At 31.5% G+C, this 20,375-nt stretch overlaps 2 protein-coding genes across 3 annotated transcripts; one reads left to right on the top strand and one right to left on the bottom strand.

The window, feature by feature from the left end:
- The first annotated feature begins 346 nt into the window (after positions 1-346).
- On the top strand, positions 347-5,408 carry LOC114387457 (MLO-like protein 13). Its single transcript, XM_028347650.1, has 14 exons — positions 347-585; positions 753-810; positions 1,252-1,472; positions 1,672-1,788; positions 1,901-1,955; positions 2,051-2,124; positions 3,097-3,171; positions 3,270-3,358; positions 3,461-3,510; positions 3,611-3,651; positions 4,323-4,529; positions 4,674-4,741; positions 4,859-4,919; positions 5,056-5,408. Exons 1-14 carry the CDS (start codon positions 466-468, stop codon positions 5,329-5,331), a joined length of 1,512 nt encoding a protein of 503 aa, XP_028203451.1. The 5' UTR covers positions 347-465; the 3' UTR covers positions 5,332-5,408.
- Positions 5,409-8,598: 3,190 nt separating this feature from the next.
- Positions 8,599-12,557, bottom strand: LOC114386706 (transmembrane protein 64-like). 2 transcript variants are annotated; one of them, XM_028346745.1, is made up of 5 exons: positions 12,342-12,557; positions 10,703-10,979; positions 9,829-10,065; positions 9,494-9,711; positions 8,599-9,077 (listed from the first exon to the last, which is right to left on the bottom strand). In XM_028346745.1, exons 2-5 carry the CDS (start codon positions 10,955-10,957, stop codon positions 8,849-8,851), a joined length of 939 nt encoding a protein of 312 aa, XP_028202546.1. In that variant the 5' UTR covers positions 10,958-10,979; positions 12,342-12,557; the 3' UTR covers positions 8,599-8,848. The 2 variants fall into 2 exon arrangements, with proteins under 2 accessions (XP_028202546.1, XP_028202547.1); XM_028346746.1 differs by having other exon boundaries at positions 8,700-9,077; positions 12,268-12,494.
- Positions 12,558-20,375: the final 7,818 nt, after the last annotated feature.

The raw sequence follows: 20,375 nt of genomic DNA, 5'->3' as shown, positions 1-20,375 counted from the left end.
TTCACTTTGAACACTAAAAGGAGACAAGTGAACCTAAAAAGAAGAGAGACAAGGGGCAAACCAGTGAATCGTATAATTGACAACACTAGACTTTTTTGTTCCACATAAACAAACAAAAAACAACGTTACACGTTAAAATGTACTTTCAATTCTTTTTGGTGTCCCAATGTGAATATGTCAGGTGAGATATATGGAAACCATGGTTGTGAAACAAACTATCTTTACTTTATTAGTCAATCTTGCACGCTACTCGTGACCACCACTTTGAATCTGGTTCCACCTTTAATGCATTTGCCAACTTCATTTATTTGTCTGATACCTTGACAAGTTGGGAAACATTCCTTGCTTGCTGTGGCATACATCAACTCTGCCCCATGCAGAATATTGTTACCATAACTACCATCACTTTCAGGCCTAAATACATATTGATCAGAAAGGTTTGTTTTGGTAACAAAAGTGCAAAACATGGCAGAAGAATTGAACCAGTCTCTGGAATATACACCAACATGGATTGTTGCGGTTGTTTGCTCCATCATTGTTTTCATCTCTCTTTGTGTTGAGCGTGCCCTTCACAAACTTGGAAAGGTGAACTAACACATGCCTTCACATTTCTTGTGGCCTAGTTGATTTCTCAACCATTTTGTTCTGTTTAAGGGAGTTGCTGTTATTCTTGTTACGTAATTGTTTTCTTTTTGGCATGTCTTAATTACTTAATGTTCATGATGAGTTGTTTGTTCGGTTGGATGTTACAGTACCTTAAGAGCAAAGGTCAGACTGCATTGTATGAAGCCTTGACAAAATTGGAAGAAGGTAGGTTCTTTTATGAGTTTAAATTTGATTCACTCTCAAGCATAAAATGCTGTTAAATATTATATGTTGACACATCATACAATTTGTTTATTAACATTTAGACCTGTAGAGAATATTATTACAATTTTGAAGAGGTAAATGTTTCAATTAATATTGCCCCCGTTCCTTCCCAAAAATTGAATCATTGTGGAATTAAATTATTCAAATAAGTAATCTCAAATCCAAAGACACCGGATTGAGTCTTCTAAATGAAGAAAGTAAACATAAGTAATAGTTGTACTTTGAAGTGGATTACATAATGTATTCTCAATCCTATGGAGTACAAAACATTGCTTCACATTTATTGAGTACATACAACCTTTTATGATACTTCTTCTGTAGATGTCCACTGTAATATCTAATTCTTTAGCCTGATCAATCTGTACTTTATGTTTTCACCAGAATTGATGCTTTTAGGGTTCATTTCCCTGCTATTAACCGTATTTCAAGGTCTAATAAGCGATATTTGTATCTCACCAAATCTTGCAACCCAAATGCTTCCATGCAAGAGACCTCATAGGTCTCCAGAAGGTTCAGAGCATTATCAGATATACTATGATGCTATAATAAACAGACGGAGGCTTTTTTCTACTGATACTGGTTCAGATCATTGTAGGCAAAAGGTAATAGCCAATTATTTTATTTTGATTTATTGAGGTTGCTACCAATGTTATTGACAAAGAATATTGGAATCCTATAAAACTGGAAAGAGTACTCTTATTTAGCCAAAAAAAAAAAACCCTCACAAAATAACACTTGAATGTAAAGACAAATTATTTGATTTACATATTTATAATCCATTCCTTTCTTTTTCCTAATCAGGGGAAGGTTCCATTGTTATCATTGGAATCTGTACATCACCTTCACATTTTTATCTTTGTATTGGCCGTTGTACATGCAATATTCTGTGTCACCACAATGCTTCTTGGAGGAGCAAAGGTAAAAAGTTGGTGATATGAATATGATACTCCTTGAAGTTGATACATGCTTAGTAAAAGTAATAGTCCATCCATGATTTGCAGCATATTAATGTTCAATTTACATGGTGTAGATCCGCGAATGGAACAGCTGGGAGGATTATTGTAGGAACAAGATCATAAGTTCAAGTTGTAATTTGAATCTAAATTTCAGATGATCTATATAAGAAAATGAAACAATTTGTCTTTTCATATTTCAACTTTCTAGCTTTTCTCAAATGCAGAAAAAGATTACCGTGAGTTCTTCAAAGTGCATGCTGACGGATATTGGAGAAGAGCAGCTGTTATTAGTTGGCTGGTAAGTCTTCAGAACCTTGCTTAGTCTTCTTCTAACAATGGAATAGCAAACTTCTACCGGTTAATAAGAAAGATAGTGTTTGAGAGTTAATAGAGGTGCATGTAGGATGTGTTTAGTTCAGAGGATGAAAACACAAATGCTTTGGTTTGATTATTTCCTGTTTTCATTCTCACTGGAAATAGAAAATGGTGATGGAAATGTGTTTGATTGGATTTTTGAAAACATGTTCAGTAAAAATATTTTTTCAAACGAACCAAAAAATGGAAACAATAAAATCCGGTTTAGCTTCACTGAAAAGCATAAAATGAAAAAAATAAGAAGTCAAACTAAACATGTTTTCAGAATTCTAATATTTTGAAAATGAAAATAGTTTTTAGAAAATAAAAATGCAAACCAAACACATATTTTTTATTTTTAGCAAAATTACTAGATTTCCTACAGTGGAATCATTATCATTTATATCATTCATACCGGTTACTATACTAATATTGGAATTATCCCTTTCACTACCATTTTTGTCCTTCCCAAAAATGTAACTATAAAAATAATTCTTATTGTATTTGTCAATATCACCTAAAATGAAACTATCAAATAGAAGAGAATTTTTTTTAATTAAATTAGAGTATAAAAAATGTGAATTCCATATGGGACCCATCAAATTTTTCTCTTATTTTTCTTCTCCCTCCCTAAACCAAACATAATCATACTGTGTAAAAAAAATTTACAATCAATGGGAAATAATCATTGGTATATCTTTTAGTATTATAAAATTTGAAATTGCGTGAAAATTTAAAATTCAAATCCAAATCAATGTAGACTAAATTTAAGTAATAGTATCTGAAAAGATTTAAAAAAAAAAATGAAATAAAAGTCATAAGGCTAGCTAAGAGAGAATACATTAATTAATATGTATGGATGTTTAGTGGTTTTTTTTTTCATGAGTTACCCTTCAGTTTGGGTTTGTATTGGCAGAGATCATTCTTCAAGCAATTTCATGGCTCTGTTACAAAATCTGACTACCTTGCACTGCGGTACGGATTTGTCAAGGTTAAGATCTGGTTATAATATATTGTTAATCTTTCGGAGAATAATTAAATTTATGGTATGCAAGTAATATAAACTACATTACTTGTAACCTTTTCCAGGAACACCACCCACAAAACCCGGAATATAATTTTCATAATTACATGCTGCGGACACTTGAAGTCGACTTCAAAACAGTTGTAGGCATAAGGTAAGAGTTTAAAAAAGTTTATCTCATAATCTATTTTAGTTTATTGAAAGAAAAAATGATTTGTAATAAGCCAACCGTTCTTGATTGTTTTACATACCGTAGCTGGTACCTGTGGCTCTTTGTTGTGCTGTTTTTGCTGATGGATCTTGAAGGTAAATAAATACTTAATTAATTAGGATCCTCTTTGGCTATATTCTATTGAATTGAACAATGACTGTTTTATATCTACCTACTTATGAGTTTACTATGCAGGATGGCACACTTATTTCTGGTTAGCCTTTTTACCATTGATTGTAAGTGATTTGCATTCTTTTCAAATAGATATTTTGTTAACATTAGGACTATTACTTTTTTTTTTCCCTAAATGATGCCTAAAGAAAAAAATATATATACAAGTAATCACTTAATTAAGTATTAAAAATCATGTTAAGTAATCTTCTTAGGCTATGTTGGACTACCCGTTGCCTTGAACATACTTTTGGAGTCCCAAACTTAGTTTTGTATTATGTTTGGATTTTTCAAAAATTAATGCTGCAACCAACAGTTTGGGGGTAATTTGTTACTTTTAAAGTAAAATACTTTTAATTTGTATAGTTACGATAGAAACATGAAGTAGTAAAAATACTTTTGATTGATATTATCCAAACAAATTTTATTTTATCAACTTACTTTTGAAAATAAAATATCCAAACATAATCATGTTATTATAAACTCGTTAACAAACTTAAGTTTATAACATACTTTTGATTCAAACAAAAACTTATGTTTCCAAATTTTAATCCAAACATAGCATTACGTATCAGAAAATCCTTATATCAACTTAGAGACCAAACCCATGGATATTCAAGAGGAGAGAGAGAGTAATATACTTGGGGGGCTAAATTGATGATTTATTCTTGACAATACTAATGAAGAATGAAATTTTGTTAAGGTGAGACTTGTATTAAGCTTGCTTATGAAACAGCTTCTACTTCTGGTGGGGGCAAAGTTGGAGCACATAATCGCTCGTTTGGCTCAGGAATCAATAGATATGATGGGAAAGGAAGATTCCCGTTCAGTGAAGCCATCAGATGAATACTTTTGGTTTACCCGTCCATCCCTAGTCCTTCACTTACTTCACTTCATTTTGTTTCAAAACTCTTTTGAGATTGCATTTTTGTTCTGGATTTGGGTGAGTGTTTGCTCTATAAACTTCCCTCTCAAATCAAATCAAACATAATTTTCAACTTAGCTTGGAAAAAGTCAATGTAGAAGTGAAATATCTGAGTCATTTTTAACAAATAATTTTTCTCTCTCTTAATCATTCCCTATGCAGACAACATATGGATTGGATTCATGCATTATGGAGAAAATAGCCTACGTTATCCCAAGACTTATAATGGGGTATTATACTCTCTTAAAGTGAAAAATAGAAAATCATGAAATACTTTATATATTGCAACATAGAAACATGCGCTATGTTCTCATCTAACGCTTAGTGGTAATATTTATGTCATACAGTGTAATTGTTCAAGTGCTTTGCAGTTATAGCACCTTGCCTTTGTACACAATTGTGACTCAGGTAATTGGATAAATCTAAGGACATGCTTCCTCCATTAGATTCATAAAAACTTAACTGAAAGTACAATATAAGCTTTGATCAAAACTTTAACATGCTTGTTGTGTTCTTTGCTTTATTCTTCTCACAATGAGAGCAGATGGGTAGCAAAAGCAAGGCTGAAAAGGCAGAACCATCTTCCTTGATAGGGACTAAAGGTGGCTCCCCCAATAATACAAGGCAGTCCAACCACATGATCAAAGAATCAACCCAAATTGATGAACAAGCAATAATCATGATGGAAGATGCAACAACATCTACAATTGAGCTTCCCCACATTGTCCATGCTCCTTTTGAGAGACCTAATGCATCCAATAGTTATTCTTCTACAAATATTCACCAGCATGAATTCAACTTTGATATTAGAAAAACTTGAAAAGTGTCATCAATACAACATTACTAATTGGTTTTATAATGATTTTTATATAAAAAAATACAATAATTTGGTTCTTATTTCTTGTTAGCATGAATTCATCATGATTGTAAAGGGGACACACCAATAGTTCAGCTACATTCTTAAACATATTGTTAGTTATTTAAAAGCAAATTATTTATCAAATGAAGCTACTGTGTGAAGCTTACGCATTTCAGCACTCAAGCTCTCACAGACTCTTAGTAGTCCGTACATGATTTTTTGTTTTTATTTTTTAAAATGACAAATATATTTTTGGTTGTCAATAAATTTTTTAAATGACTTAAATATATTTTTTGCTTTATGTGATTTGAATGTCATTTCCATATATATATATATATATATATATATATATATATATATACACGTACGTGTAGACCTGAAAAAATATTAAAATCACGCTAGAGCTTTAAAAAGGCATACACTAGTTATTGGTCTGTTAGAATATTTGGTTTTAATGGTCATAAAACCTTTTTCAAGCTAGAGACATGACCGATAGAATATATAAAGGGAACAGTAGCTGAACGAAAATAATAAATTGAAAAAATTGTTTTTTAATTTTTGTGAGTTTTGGAGCAATTTGGAGCTTTGTGTGGGTGTTAGTTTATGTGCAGAGAGAGTTCTAACTCATTTTGGAGATGACGAGGTTGTAGACTATTGCACACTTCAAACAGAAATGTGAAATGTCTTAAAAGAGAGCAACCTAGTCCCCAACTTAGCCTTTATTATTTTTTCTAATTGTGTTTGGTTTTGCAGCAACAGTTCTATCTTATTCTTGGATACCATCCTATTTCACTGCTTTTTCTTCAACTACTAAACCATTTCCCCTTCTAAGTGAGAGACCTCCCTAAAGTATACACAGTTGCTATATTTTGTAAACTATTTGAATTTATAAAATAGTACCAATCAATTTTTTATCTTGTAAAAAACTATAAATTTACATATATAATGTAAACATTATTATCAATATCAATTTGTTCTGCTAGCCTTTAATAATTAATATTTTTATTTTATTTTGTTTGCTAGCCTGTTAATAATTAATGTTACTTTATTCTAGCGACCTTTAATAATAAATATTATTTATTATGCTGACGTTTAACATTTGAGATTATTTATTGTACTTTTATCAAGAAAAGTAGCCACAGATACACAAAATCATTCTGCAACTAGAAGTTTATAACTCTTGAGTAAAATCAAAATCTTTTCATTTCTCTTACTGTTTAACTTCCATTCTCAGCTTTTGTTTGCCTAACCTAGACACGCTCTGCCTTACGCAGCACAATGTCTCACTACTCACAATCTTTCCCATTCTTGATCTTTCATTCATGCAAACTTTTCACTGCCAAATTGAACACATATTGATTGCAATATTTTCCATTTTTCACCTTGACAAAATAAAGTACGAATTTGGGAGTATCGGTTTGTAAAAGAACCGTGGATTGATACACACAAATCAGTTCGCGGTTCTCTATTCAGTTGAACGAATTATGTGACTATAGTTAGGATAATCGACCCACCCGATAACGTGCAAGTGACACCTAAAGCAGTTTAGACTTGGACCTTCCTCGACCTCCCTCAATTGTCATCTCAATCTCACATCGTCATTCAAGTTACAACACTTGTTCACATAGATTTGACATTGCTTCAAACAGGGATTTTGATTTTCTTCATAATGAAACTCAAGAAGCTAGGTAACGTCTAAGATTTCAATGCTTATATTACATCTCTACTCATAATATAAAAAAATGGGTATTTTTATTAAGTTTTTAGTGAAATAAAGGCGAGAATTTTAATTAGATTCGGGGTGAGAAGAGTTATATATTATGATTATTATCGTCAATTTTAACTTTAAATTTTCATATGTTCCATGTTTTTTAAACAGTATATCTAATCCACTAGTATTGGGTTATATACCCTTATTATAATGATTGATTATTGTTTGGCCTTGGAATGTTTATTGAACTTTTTAAAAAATAAAGGCTAGAATTTTATGTAAATTCAAAGGTGGGAAGGGTTATATATCTTTGTTCTTGCTGCTGTTGTTATTATGATTATTATTTTATTATCAATTTTTACTTTGGTAAATTTGCATTTATTTGTGTTTTTTCAACAGTAAATCTAATCTAATGGTATTGGGTTATATATTGTTATTATAATGATTGATTCTTGTTTGGCCTTGGATGGAAGCTTAATTGGTAGTCATTGTTAATCCTTTAAATTTGCAAACATGTTGAATTTACAATGAAACATTCTCTCCACTTAGTGTCTCTTTACTTTATTTGCAAAATGACACATAACAAATAATTCTAATGCTTGCAGTTGTGTCTCTTTATTTAATGTGAATGTAAATTGCTTGTCTAACATTCTATAATTAATGAGATATATATACTCTAGGATACCAAAGTGTATTTATTATAGAACTTGACCCATTTGGATAGAATGTTTCACTTTAAATTTAACATTCTCTCTACTTAGTGTCTCTTTACTTTATTTTACTAGGTAGAGAGAATGTTTGACTCTAAATTCAACATATTTGCAAATTTAAAGGATTAACAATGACCACTGATTAAGCTTCCATCCAAGGCCAAACAAGAATCAATCATTATAATAACAATATATAACCAAACACCATTAGATTAGATTTACTGTTGAAAAAAAAGAAGCAAATTTACCAAAGTCAAAACTGATAATAAAATAATAATAGTAATAACAACAAGAAGAACAAAGATATATAACATTTCCCACCTCTGAATCTACATAAAATTCCCGCCTTTATTTTTCAAAAATTTCAATAAAAATTCCAATTTTTGTATGATGAAAAGAGATGTAATGTATGCATTGAAATCTTATATTTTATCTAACTTCTTCAGTTTTCAATTCGAAGAAAATCAAAATCCATCATCAATGAAATCTTATTGTTCATGGGTTGCAAGTGCACAGAGAGGCTAAGCCCCTTGTGGTATGGTAAAAGTTAATATTGTATATTTGTATTGTTTTATCTTTAGAAATTAATATAATCCTATTTATCTAATAAATAATGGAAATTGTTGCTCTGCTGGTCCCGACGGGCGAGGACGTATACATTTTATAAGACAAATATGAAGAGAATGTTATAATTCTTTACCCAAAGTGGCACACCCCTCCTTAGAATGATATTATTTGTAAAATAAAGATACACTCCTTTGGTTTAATTTACACTACATCTCAATTACTAAAGTTTAAGAATAAATATATCGTTAATTTCTCATTTTATAAAAAATAAAAATAAAAAACGTTAGTAAAGCTCTTTCCAATTTATTATAAACAGCCGTTTATCATGTTTACCCGATTGGTGCATTTGCAGACTTTTCTACCCTACATACTCATTCCAATAATCAATAAATGGCCTAAGTGGGAGGGTGAAAAACACTATGGTACATGTAGTCCTAACCCAATTTTTATACATAAATGTACACTGTCGTGGGAAATTTGATGAGGCCTTTCAATGGGAACCTTTCTCCATCTCAAGATTACCACTCCCAGATACAGAGGCAGCTTCCTGATTGGCCTCTGCAATCTTGAGTTCATTTAAGGTCCTTTTTGCATAAACAGTGAAGGCAATGGTGGTAACAACAGCAACAATAAATGAAATAATGTTATACACGATTTCCACAGTGGTCAATTGGTGCTTCCCATACTGTGCGTCTGCCAAAGTCCTTATTAATCGACCACTGCTCAAATGAGAAAAACATAGATGTATTACCAAAGATTAATAAGGAAAACATGCTATGGATTCAGCCATATCCCGGGATCAAACAAAGCATATTTTATTCCCATAGTCATATATGTCTGTATTCAAACAAACTTCAGAAAGTTTGACTCTGACCATTTTTTTCCCTTGGAGGTATGAGGAGGAAATTTGGGGAGGGGGTTGTCAAAATGTCAAGACATGAAAATATCTCAATTTTCAAACAAGGATAATTGTTTAGTCAAAATGAAAAAGTAACCCTTTTTAAGAAAATACTTCATAATTATATTTGTAAGTATATTTTTAAAAAAAATTATCTTCCCCCTTAAGAAAATCTTGCCCTCCGCCCCTGCCACCCATCCAAACATACCATAAAAGACAAAATACGAAAGAACGGACCTGTAGATGTAAATGAAAGCTTCTGGCACCATTCCTGCTATTGATCCACATAAGTACGGCCAAAACCTCATATTTGTCACTACTACAGCATAGTTGAATATGGTATATGGAAAAGGTGAAACTCTAAATAGAGCAACTACTTGAAATTGATGGAACCAGCTTCCTTCCCCAGCAAGCCTAATCATTGCAGCATTCTTGGGCCATCTCTTTAACCATTGCTGAACCATATATAAATAAAGAGCATAAACAGAAACTCAAAGAAAAAACAACTTAAAAGAAAACGAAAAACAACACCAATCTAGACCATTTATCATATGAGAAACAAAATGACTTACATGAATGCGGTCACGGAAAATTAGTCCAATTAAGTAAGGGAGGACCATCCCAATGGTTGTTCCAATCATTATTATAACAAAGCCAAGGCCATAACCAAAAATCATCCCAGCCAACCACATGGAAGGGCCAGAAGGGATAAAAAATACTGGGAATAAAGCCAGAGAAGCAACAAGTACAAGGGCAAGAACTGGACGGCCAAAGGTAGTTGCTTCCCACTCCATGATTGGATAAAGGACCTACAAAAAAAAAAATAGAAAGGCCAAGCTTCAAAATATGAAGTAACAGCAACCATGTGGAGTGTAAGCTATTCCACAAGAATTAAAATATTGATCTAAGCTAGTTCAAAGGCAATAGCAAAAATTTCAATATTTATGCAGTTCCCAAACCTCTTCAAGTTTATTACCATAAGTCATTTCGTGATATGATACTCATAAGGACTAAACTATAAAATGTCTGCAAACTAGAGTTAAAGAAAAAAATATAGCATTGACAGCATGAGATCATACATAAATTGAAACATAGCAAACTGCAAACTGAAGCCATATAATTATATAAAGTGGGAGAGAACAAAGAACTAGTGGTTCTATTAATCTAATTGGAAATAATAACCAAATACATAAAGATGTGATGCCAAGGAAAATGTCAAACTTTAAATATCATTGTCATATAAAATGTTTCAGTTAAAAACAATTAGGAGCCAGAAAGTGACACACGAATGACATAATTTTATGAATATCAAATAAATCCACAACAGCCAAACAGCACAGTATTGATTAATTTCTGAATAGGAATTGCAAAGCCCACATCCCCAGTAAACATGCATCAAGAAAAGAAACTCTGGTACCAGAACAATTGTAAAGCAAGAGGAAGTACCTTTTCAAAAGTAAATGGCACTCCCCATTTCAATATAACAAGACCAAGTATAACAATGATAAAGCACCATAAAAAGACTTTAATCCACCACATGAAAGATTTCATTCTTGAGTCTGCTAGAGGCTGTAGCATTTCAGTTTCAACAGCCCTCGGTTCATCCGATATGGCAAGTCTAACATATTCACTATTCCCCCTCACATGATGACCCGAGATTGCATGTTTTTCCAACTCCTCCAATGATTCCGGTGTCATCATTGTGATGCCAGAGGACTATGAACTGAAACAAAAACACAACATAAGCATGATGCTGAGATTGATTAAAAATTCAAAGTGAACGTTTGATTCTACATACTTAAATCAAGCAAGAACAATCACATGGCATTAGAAAAAAAGTTAATCTACCTTAAAGACTAAGACCAAAAATTCTCTAGCCAAATTGCGGCCAATTAACATTCACATTATATGACAACAGAAGAGACAGCTAATAACCAAAAAGTAAAACAAGGATGCTTAAGAAGATACAACATGACTTCTAAGTTCTAACTATACACAGGTGAAGAATTCTGGATGACTTTGAAAGAGGTTGGAAGTGTCAACTGTCGAGTTCCAGAAATGTAGTAGGGTATACTCCTGTTTGGAGATATAATAACAAGGCAAACAGTAGCAGAACAAAGTAAGCAAGCTACAAGAGTTACTATATGTATAAAATTCCTTTCATACTATGGCCAGAATAAATTTTCCTTAAGGCATAACACTGAATGAGTTAGAAATTACGCAGAGATCGCAACATTGCCTCACTATTTACATCCAATAAAACCATGCTGCGGCAAAACTGCCACTGTTAGACTGTAGCAAACTGCATATAGATATGGGCCACAGAATTTAACCCCAAAAAAAGAAATGTTTAAAAACTGTTCAGAAGCTATATAATATCCTAAGCAAAAACAGAATTTGTGCATGTCTGCAGTAAAAAGCATCTGAATAAAGGAGACTGATTGGAAAATATCAAAGACTCCAAATAGCCCTAAAAGCTTTTGTTTTCTTTCTTTTTTCAACCCCCTTTTTTGTACACATATGATCCTTGCAAGAGCCCTAAAGAACTAATTCAATGAAGAAAGGGCCAACCAAAAGAAGAATTCAGAGCCCTAAAAATCTCAGCACCAAAGCTGGTCCCCTTTTATTTGAAAACCCAAACAAAATTTTTATTTATCCTAAAAGACTTTCAACTTTCAATAATCCAAATAACAAACAGATGGCACTCACCTCTCTAATCACTTGAGAGCTTCTTCAAGGTGTTGAAGCCAAAATTTCCCAAACTAGAGAGATAGGTTTAATTGAACTAACTAAGCCACTCCCTTTGAACATTAAATCTCCATAACATCACTTAAATTTAACTTTTTTCCACTTCAATGAATTACTATAAAAATTTAAAAACCCAAGGCGCCTCCCTCTTCAATGCCCGCAATTAATGAAACAAACGTAAATTTATCTTTTCATTTTTTTCGATAAGAACCTATAAATAAAGTATAACAAAATAAAATATCCTTAGAAATTGTGAAACTCACCAGCAAAAGAGAAAGAGAAGAAGAAGAAGAATCGGAGAGTGTTGTGATAAACTGAGAGAAGCGAAAAGGCTTACGAGTTAGCAACTTCCGCGGAGCTTGGCCGTCGGAGTAAGGCGGAAACCGCCGTGGACGGCGGAAGAGGTGGCGGGGAAGGGAAGAAGTTCAACGCGGAAGGCAACGAAAAATCACCAAAACTTTCGTCTACTTCACAAATGTTTCGTTTTTTCAAACTTCAAACAAGGTACCTTCGTCTTCTTCTTATATTTTTATTTTTGAAATTTTGTATATTTGTTTTATTTTATTATAGTTTTGAGGAAGAAACGAAGGGTGAGAAAAAAAATTGTATGGTGGCTTTGCAAAAAAGTGGTTGGGTTGAATGCAATGTTGTCAAGAAGAACACCCAAAGAAAAAAAAAAATGAAGGAATATGTATTCAAACTAAGTAAAAATATAGTATTAGTATTTTCACACGTAAGTACATTATACAGAATAATGTTTATTTTATAATTAATATTTATACTAAATAAATATTCTTTGATATATAAATTATATTATAATTAAAGTTTACAATAAACATTATAGAATTATGATAAATATTTTGTATTGTGAAAGTAATATTTTTTAATTATAAACAAAAAAAGTTAATTAAGTTTTTAGTCCCTCAAATTTTTTTAGTTCCAAATTTTAATTCTCCAAAAAGTTTTTTTTATAACTTTTAGTCTTCTATTAATTTTTTATCATCAATTTTAGTCTTTGAAATTTTTTTTAGTTATTTTTAGTATCTTATTTTTTTCTATTGTTGAAAATTAATCTTAAATATAAAATAAATGAAGAACTAAAATGGACAGTGACTAATTTTGAATAATAAAAATAAATAAGAAACTAAATATACTAACAAAAATTAATAAAAAAAACTAGAAATTATAATTTAAAAATTGAAAGACTAAAAACTTAATTAATCCTTAAAAAAAATAAAAAAGTGTTGAAATTTAAATTAGAATTGAGGATATTAAAATGATAGATTCAACAAGATAAGATAATAAAAAAAAAATCCTTAGACACTTTAGCCTCTTGTAGAAAAAACTTTTTGAAAATGCTCTCGTTCAATTGTTAAGATAATTATTCTAATTTATATACATAAAGTGATAAATAAGTAAAATAATTTTATATTATAAGTATATTTTAATTAAATTTAATTTTGATATATTATTAATGTGAAATTTTTATATTACTAATGAAATAACACTATATTGCGGCCTTTAAAATAGTAACCAATGGATGATTTTTAATAATATAGCAATTGATGATTGATTAACGTAATAAAAAATATCATAATATCAAAATTCTAACTAAATTCATTTTAAATTGACTTATCAAGCTTTTGTATATTTTAATTTTTTATTACTAATACAAGATAAAAACTTACTAATTTTAGGTGTACGATGAATCAATTATTAAGAATAATTACTTAGTTTATCGATTTTAAGAAATTAGTAATTGTTTTTATAAAAATAGTTACTCCCAAACATACCGCCACTTATAATATTTTGGTAGCTAAAACATTCCAACCAAGGAATAAGTAATGTAATTTTTTTCAGAGTATGTTTAATTTAGAGGATAAAAATATAAGAAATTTTTTTAATTAAAGTATAAAAAATGTGAGTCTCATAAAAAAATATGAAAATTTTCTTTAATATTATTTTTCTTCTTTCGTTCCCAAGGTCAAACACAATCTTAAATTAGGAATTAATTTTTGAAGGTTTTTAAGTAGAATGCTGCATTCTATTTTAAAATAAAAAAGTATTAAAAAGAAAAACTTTGTCGCCTTGTAATTTTTATTGCACTCAAATCTGAATATTTAAAATGAAAATTTTGTCACCTTCTAAAACATAGACTAAGCATATTTTTTTTCCTTAAAGTATTTGGAGCCGTCTAGCAGTCAACGCGGCCACGCGCTAAACAATTCAGTGTGATGCATTTGTACGCAGATAGGAGCATAGATTTCAAATACAACAAAGCGCGTGCAAACTTGTGATGCATTTGTACGTAAGAAGAAGAAAAACAGAATTTAAATTCAACAAAAATCAAATGCAACAAAATAAACCAATGGCATATTCTTCTTCTACAACATTACATAGGACCAAATCAAATCACTCATCTTCCCACATCTAGAAGGTTATGTCAGAAGGAATTGACTTTTGACTTTTGACTTTTCCATTCCTGTCACGTTATCTTATGACTGTAATTGCAAGCTTGTTGCTATCCATTTTTATGGGATTGGTTGGATTATATTGGACTTAAAACCCAAAAAGAAAAATAGTTAATGAGATTTGGTACAGAGTTTAATGATGAAATAATAGGTTATCAACTGGTTACATCATGGGATTGTCTTTGAATTTAAAGTGACATTGGACTAAAAAAATACAATATATAATGTCGTCCTTTTAGTTATAAGTTTTAAAAAATTTAAATTAGTATTCAGTTATTACTCGTAACTTCATAATTCATAAATAAAAAAAAAGCAATAGCATTTATGAAATTTTCTGGTATCATTTATTTTGGTTGCTGCATTTGCTACGAAATTATAGTTGAACCATTAAATATATAGTAGTATTTCGTAAGATAATGAAATAATTTATAGGTTAATTGATTAGTTTATCTGGAAATATAAATTATCTGATGTGTTTGATTAAATAGTTTTTTGAAAATATTAGTACTAACTTTGGTTTGATAAGTTAATAAAATTAACGTATGATTAAATAGATTTTCTTTTTTAGTGTTATCCTTGTTAATTTCTAAAAACCATCTGCCATCCAATATTTTACTCTCAGTGGAAAGACTCAACAGTGTCAAGTTTCCTATGTTGCTCATGATGTTAATATGGTGACAGATGCGATGTGTTTAATAAAGAGGAATGGAAAAAGATGAAAAGGAATAAAATTGTGAGGGATGAAAAGGGTAAAAAAATTAATTGATAAAAATAAGAGAGAATGTAAAATAGATAAACAATTTAAGAGTAAAATACATTGGTATTTTATGTATTTTTTTCAAATTATACATGATACTTATTTCTTTTTTATATTACTTCTATCTACTTTCTATTAACATTGCTAACTAACGTTAATTAAAATAATATGTGAACAGATGAAATTACCTTAACATTTTTGTTACATTCATCCCTTCATTGTTTCTCAAATTGCATCCGATACCTCACCCTTTTTATATTACTTCTACTCCAACTTTTAATCCCTTCTGCTAACTTGGTCGTTAACTAGCGTCTATTAAAACATGTGAGCAGACAAAATTCCTCTATCATCGTTATTAAATACTCAATAACAAATTAATAATTGACCATGTGAATAGACCTTCGCAATTATAGTTTTTCCTTTAATACTTGAAGAAGTTGTAGCTCTTGATTGAGACATTATATCAAACACTTAACCATCAAAAATAAATATTTCAAAGAAAGGAGTTAAAAAAACAAATGCAGAAGCAGAACACTAAATTTTGAAACAAAATACCATATTCAATCAATAGGCATTGCTGGAACCATAGTCCAACAAAAATGCAGCAACCAAACGATCCAACACACACACAAAAAACTGAACTAAAAAAAGAAGAAGAAAGGGTGTTAACACAAGGTAGGTTCACGTCCAACAAAAAGTTGGGTTCACGTTCAATTAGAAAAAAAAGGAGAAGAAAGAGTGTTAAAATATTTTCAGGTTGAAAATGATATATGTCTTTTATGGAGTTAAGAGGAAGAAGATGATGATATTTTAAACATAAATTTTTCCTAAAAGTCATCTGTTAAATTATTAAACAGTGTTTAAAAAGAAAAAGGTTTGAGAATAATGTGAACTAAACAAATAAGAATGTTTTTGGAGGGTGCAAGAAGGGAAGAGTGTGTGCAATTTGGGAAAAAAGTACAGGAGAATATGAATGTAATTTACTCAAGATTTAATTAAAGAAAAAAATTAAAATTAAACAATTATGAAATTTTAATTTTATCCCAACTTTGGAAAAAAAATTACTCGACAAAAGTTTTTTAAAAAATTAAATTAATGTTGTAATAAAATAAAAATAAGACACATACTATTAATTATGTCCAATTATATGCCCTGGTTTATTTTTTTAAAAAAAGAAAATGAATATTTTCACCATAATTCATTATGTGTTTAATGATTTAATAAAAAAGAGAGAAACATTTTAACGTTATAGGAAAAAGGCTAATACGATTTCACGTAAAAAAAAAAAAAAAAAGGAATGACAGATTTGGATTGACCATTTTCTATTATAGATTTTTTTTATCTATTTTTGAGGTAAGAGTTGTTCATGTGAGTGTCACATCATTATAATCTCTTTCAACCCTGATTTCATGTTTTTCAAATAACATAACTATAGTACTTTCAGTCCAATTCATTGTTGCATTACTTTCACATCTGAACTTTCAGCGGTTCCAAACACTACCTTAGCAATGTACCTCAACACCCTAATCCCACTTATACTTGACTGAAAAGTGTCTAACTTTTACCTTGCCTTACATACTTAGTGCATGTTTGATTTGTTATTGAAAATACTATGACATTCCAATGTAAATCCAATAAATAAAAGCAAAATGAATGCAAATAAGAATCTTGATCCATTGACCAAATTACTTTTATCTCAAACATGATTTTGTAAAAAATTCTCAAACATGCTCTTACTCCAACTCCAAGACCATTCTATGAAACCAAGTCTCCTCTACAAGGCATGCTCTCTTTTATGAGCTTTTACACTTCTTCATTACTTGAAACAATGGAGTGCTTATATACATGACCACTCAGCTGCATGGTGGACAACATGAAACTCTTCTAATGACAAACTGCTAAAGCCCCTTTGACTAAGGCTATGCAAAAATCGGTTTGAAAAAAAAAACCAAATCAGATTGATTTTTGAACTGGTTTAACTAGTTTGATTTTTAACTTGAAATTGCGAACTGATTTACGATCTAGTTCAATTGATTTTAGAAAATCAATTCTAAACTAGTTTCTAAACTAAATTGATTTTGAACCAGTTTATAATTGTTTTCAGAGTCGAACCGATTCTGAACTGGTTCCAAACTAGTTTAAAATTGTTTTAAGAATCAAATTGGTTTTGTATTGATTTTCAATTTATTTTTTTTGAATTAGCAAACTCCAATATCCACATATTTTGGCATTTAATATGTTTTCAGCAACTACATTTAGGTTTTATTATAATAGTACTTGTTTTTTCCCCTTCATCGTGTTGCTTCAATGATCAAAAGGCTTGAATGGACAAGTAAACAAAACCTAAATTCCAATTGTGAAAATGAACCTTACCTATTATTGTTGTGATGCCAAGTCCAAGTCCAATAGATGAGTATGTAAAGGATATTATGGCCGCAACAATTGAAACCCATGCCATGTCGTGGAGATCTGATATGAATGACATTATGACATGAACTAGTCCAAACAACATCATATATACCACATCCCCATATTTACAAGGAGCCCGATGCCCAAAATCAACTAATTTCATAATTCAATCTATCAAATGCAATATGAAACTATAACTAGTCCACACCATCTCAAACATAGCTATGCTCCCACATTCTAATCAAAGTTCTTACCATTGAAAACAACTTCGCCAGTACATGTAGGAAAGCTAATAGTTACCAACTTGGTTTTCCAAACAAAATAAAGAACATAACAAAACAGGTCCTGCTATGATTGATACTACTAGGGGACTAGCATTATCCTCCATTACAACCGATGAATCTCAAAAAATCCCTCACATCCTTAATCAAAATTAAACTAGTAGAAGAAGCCCAGTACCTTACCACCAACATTTTTTCCTCCTAGCCTCTTCATGATTCATGACCCTGAGTTTAGATGGATACTTTTAACAAAGTAATTCATTTTAAATGAGATATTAAATATCCATCATTTTAAATTTAATGTTTAGATGATAATCTAAAGGGAAATTGAATATCTGAAATTTTAATAAAAAAATTTAATTAAGAAAAATCGAGTAATATGAAATTCTCTTCAAAATAAAAAAATTTCAATTTCTCCCCGTATCGGTACCACCCGTCTCTCTGTGCGTACTCACTCCTCTCTCCAGTGCTAGCGCGTCCTCACTCATCTCTCTCGGTCTTTCCTCAGGTTCCGAGAACTTCGACCCACAGTACTCACTCTTCTCTCTCGGTCTTTCAATTTCTCTCTGTTTCAACTTCCTCAACCTTTTCTTGTTCGGTGAGTGAAGCAATTTTTTCTCTGAGAAAACCTAATTCGGGTTCCGTTTGGGGTTCCTCGGAAGTGTGTTGTTGTTCCGTCGTGTTCGGAATTGGAAACTCCATTTCTTGGTCCTTAACGGGAGAACTCCAGAACCTACTAGCCAAAGAGGAAGATCTGTACGGCGCGGATCTATAGCGAGTTAAAAGCAAAGTGTTTCTCGGGGGCGTGCTTGAATTGGAAGCAAATCACTATCCTTATCGACATTCACTCTCTCATGGAACGGTAATTCTGATTCTTCGTCGTGAAAATTGTGCTTGGGCTCGGAGTGATGTTTGAGCTTGGTGGGCTTTCGACGGAAGAAGTTGGGCCAGAGGGGTTTGCAGCGGCAGGGGTGGTTGTTGGGGCTTCGGATCCAACAGCAGTAGCAGCGGCAGCGGCAACGCGTGGGAGCTAAGTCACGTTTGGTGGAGGCGCCTTGTTTGGAAGGGCGTTTGACTCAGACCTGGCCCATGCACGTGACCTTGGAGGAAGAGGGTTCCTGGGTTTGGGTTTCGATGGTAGTGGTGTTTTTTTTTTCCTTACGAACATTGGGCTTGATTTGGACCTTCTGCTGCTTCTGCTGGCAGCATTGCTTCTGAGAAACCTCATGAGTGGGGGAGGGAACTTGTCTGTGCAACCCGAACTCTGAAATGGGTTTGGCTTGATTTGAATTGTCTCATCCAAACAAAATATTTATAAAATGAAAAAAATTTAAATTAAGATAATCAAAATATTGTGTATTTGAATTTCTTAGAAATTTTTAAATCTTCCATCTAAACACATGGTGATGTTAGCAAGGTGGTCAATACAATATACCCAAACTGCATAATTAGCATAAATCAAAATGTAAGGGATAAGTGGAGGAACCATTTGTATCAACATAAGAGAGTAAACTATCAACATAGTTCAATGGGTAATATGATGATAACGAGTTAATTTCATGGCACCGCTACAAATTAATCAACCTTAGTATATATAAGCAATCAAAGCCTTGATCAATCTAACTTAATCCTTACATAAAAAAATTTCACGACATAGAAGAAATACAATCACCACAAGGAAGAATCAACCATTTTATACGAAGGAACATAGTTCTGAATTAATTTACTGATGTTAACAAAATGGTAACACAAATAAGCTCTTACTCCATGGCACTATACCAACATATATCCTCACCTCTTGGCATGTTTAAAGTTCATAGAAACATGCATTTGCACACAACACACAAAAGGGTATGAAAAAAAAAACATTTTAACTTACCTGTCTTGAGGGGATATAGAGAGCATGGGATCATCAGACAATTACAAAGAAAACATATTTTTCACACCATAGAAGTAATAAAATCATTTTATATAAAGGACCATAGTTTGAATTAATTTACTGATCTTAATCAAATGACAACACAAATAAGCTCTTATTCCATGAAAATGCAAAACCTCACCTCATGGTATGTTTAAAGTTCATAGAAACATGCATCTGAACACAACAACAAAAGGGTATAAAGGAAAAATTGGCGGGGGGGGGGGGGGGGAACGTCTCAATTTCAATCTCTTTCTCAAGCATTTCATCAAACTCCTTGCATTCCAAAACAAAGTTGAAGTTGTTATTGTTAGGGCAAAAAGAGAAAAACAACAGTATGAGTTGTGATTGTGAAACAAAAATAAATAAAGGGAAATTATGGGAAACGAAACTTACCAAAGGCAGAGTAGAGAGAAAACAACAACACGTACAATGGAACAAAGAGTGAAGTGAAATGAGAAACGAGAGCGACACAGAGCGCGCAGGGTAGTGAGTGATTAAGGGTCACAAACTCACAATCATAGATCGAGAGAGT

Source organism: Glycine soja, chromosome 15, assembly GCF_004193775.1.
Source record: "Glycine soja cultivar W05 chromosome 15, ASM419377v2, whole genome shotgun sequence".
NCBI lineage: Eukaryota > Viridiplantae > Streptophyta > Magnoliopsida > Fabales > Fabaceae > Glycine > Glycine soja.
The sequence above is the reverse complement of the archived record's forward strand: the minus strand, read 5'-3'. Positions and strand labels throughout refer to the sequence as shown.

Excerpts from the sequence above, each read along its gene's own strand:
- LOC114387457 (XM_028347650.1), top strand. The coding sequence starts at position 466 with ATGGCAGAAGAATTGAACCAGTCTCTGGAATATACACCAACATGGATT. Across the intron at positions 1,789-1,900 it reads TGCTTCTTGGAGGAGCAAAG|ATCCGCGAATGGAACAGCTG; the intron begins GTAAAAAGTTGG and ends TACATGGTGTAG. Across the intron at positions 3,652-4,322 it reads TAGCCTTTTTACCATTGATT|CTTCTACTTCTGGTGGGGGC; the intron begins GTAAGTGATTTG and ends CTTATGAAACAG.
- LOC114386706 (XM_028346745.1), bottom strand. The coding sequence starts at position 10,957 with ATGATGACACCGGAATCATTGGAGGAGTTGGAAAAACATGCAATCTCG. Across the intron at positions 10,066-10,702 it reads TGCCATTTACTTTTGAAAAG|GTCCTTTATCCAATCATGGA; the intron begins GTACTTCCTCTT and ends TTTTTTTTGTAG. Across the intron at positions 9,078-9,493 it reads GCTTTCATTTACATCTACAG|TGGTCGATTAATAAGGACTT; the intron begins GTCCGTTCTTTC and ends TCATTTGAGCAG.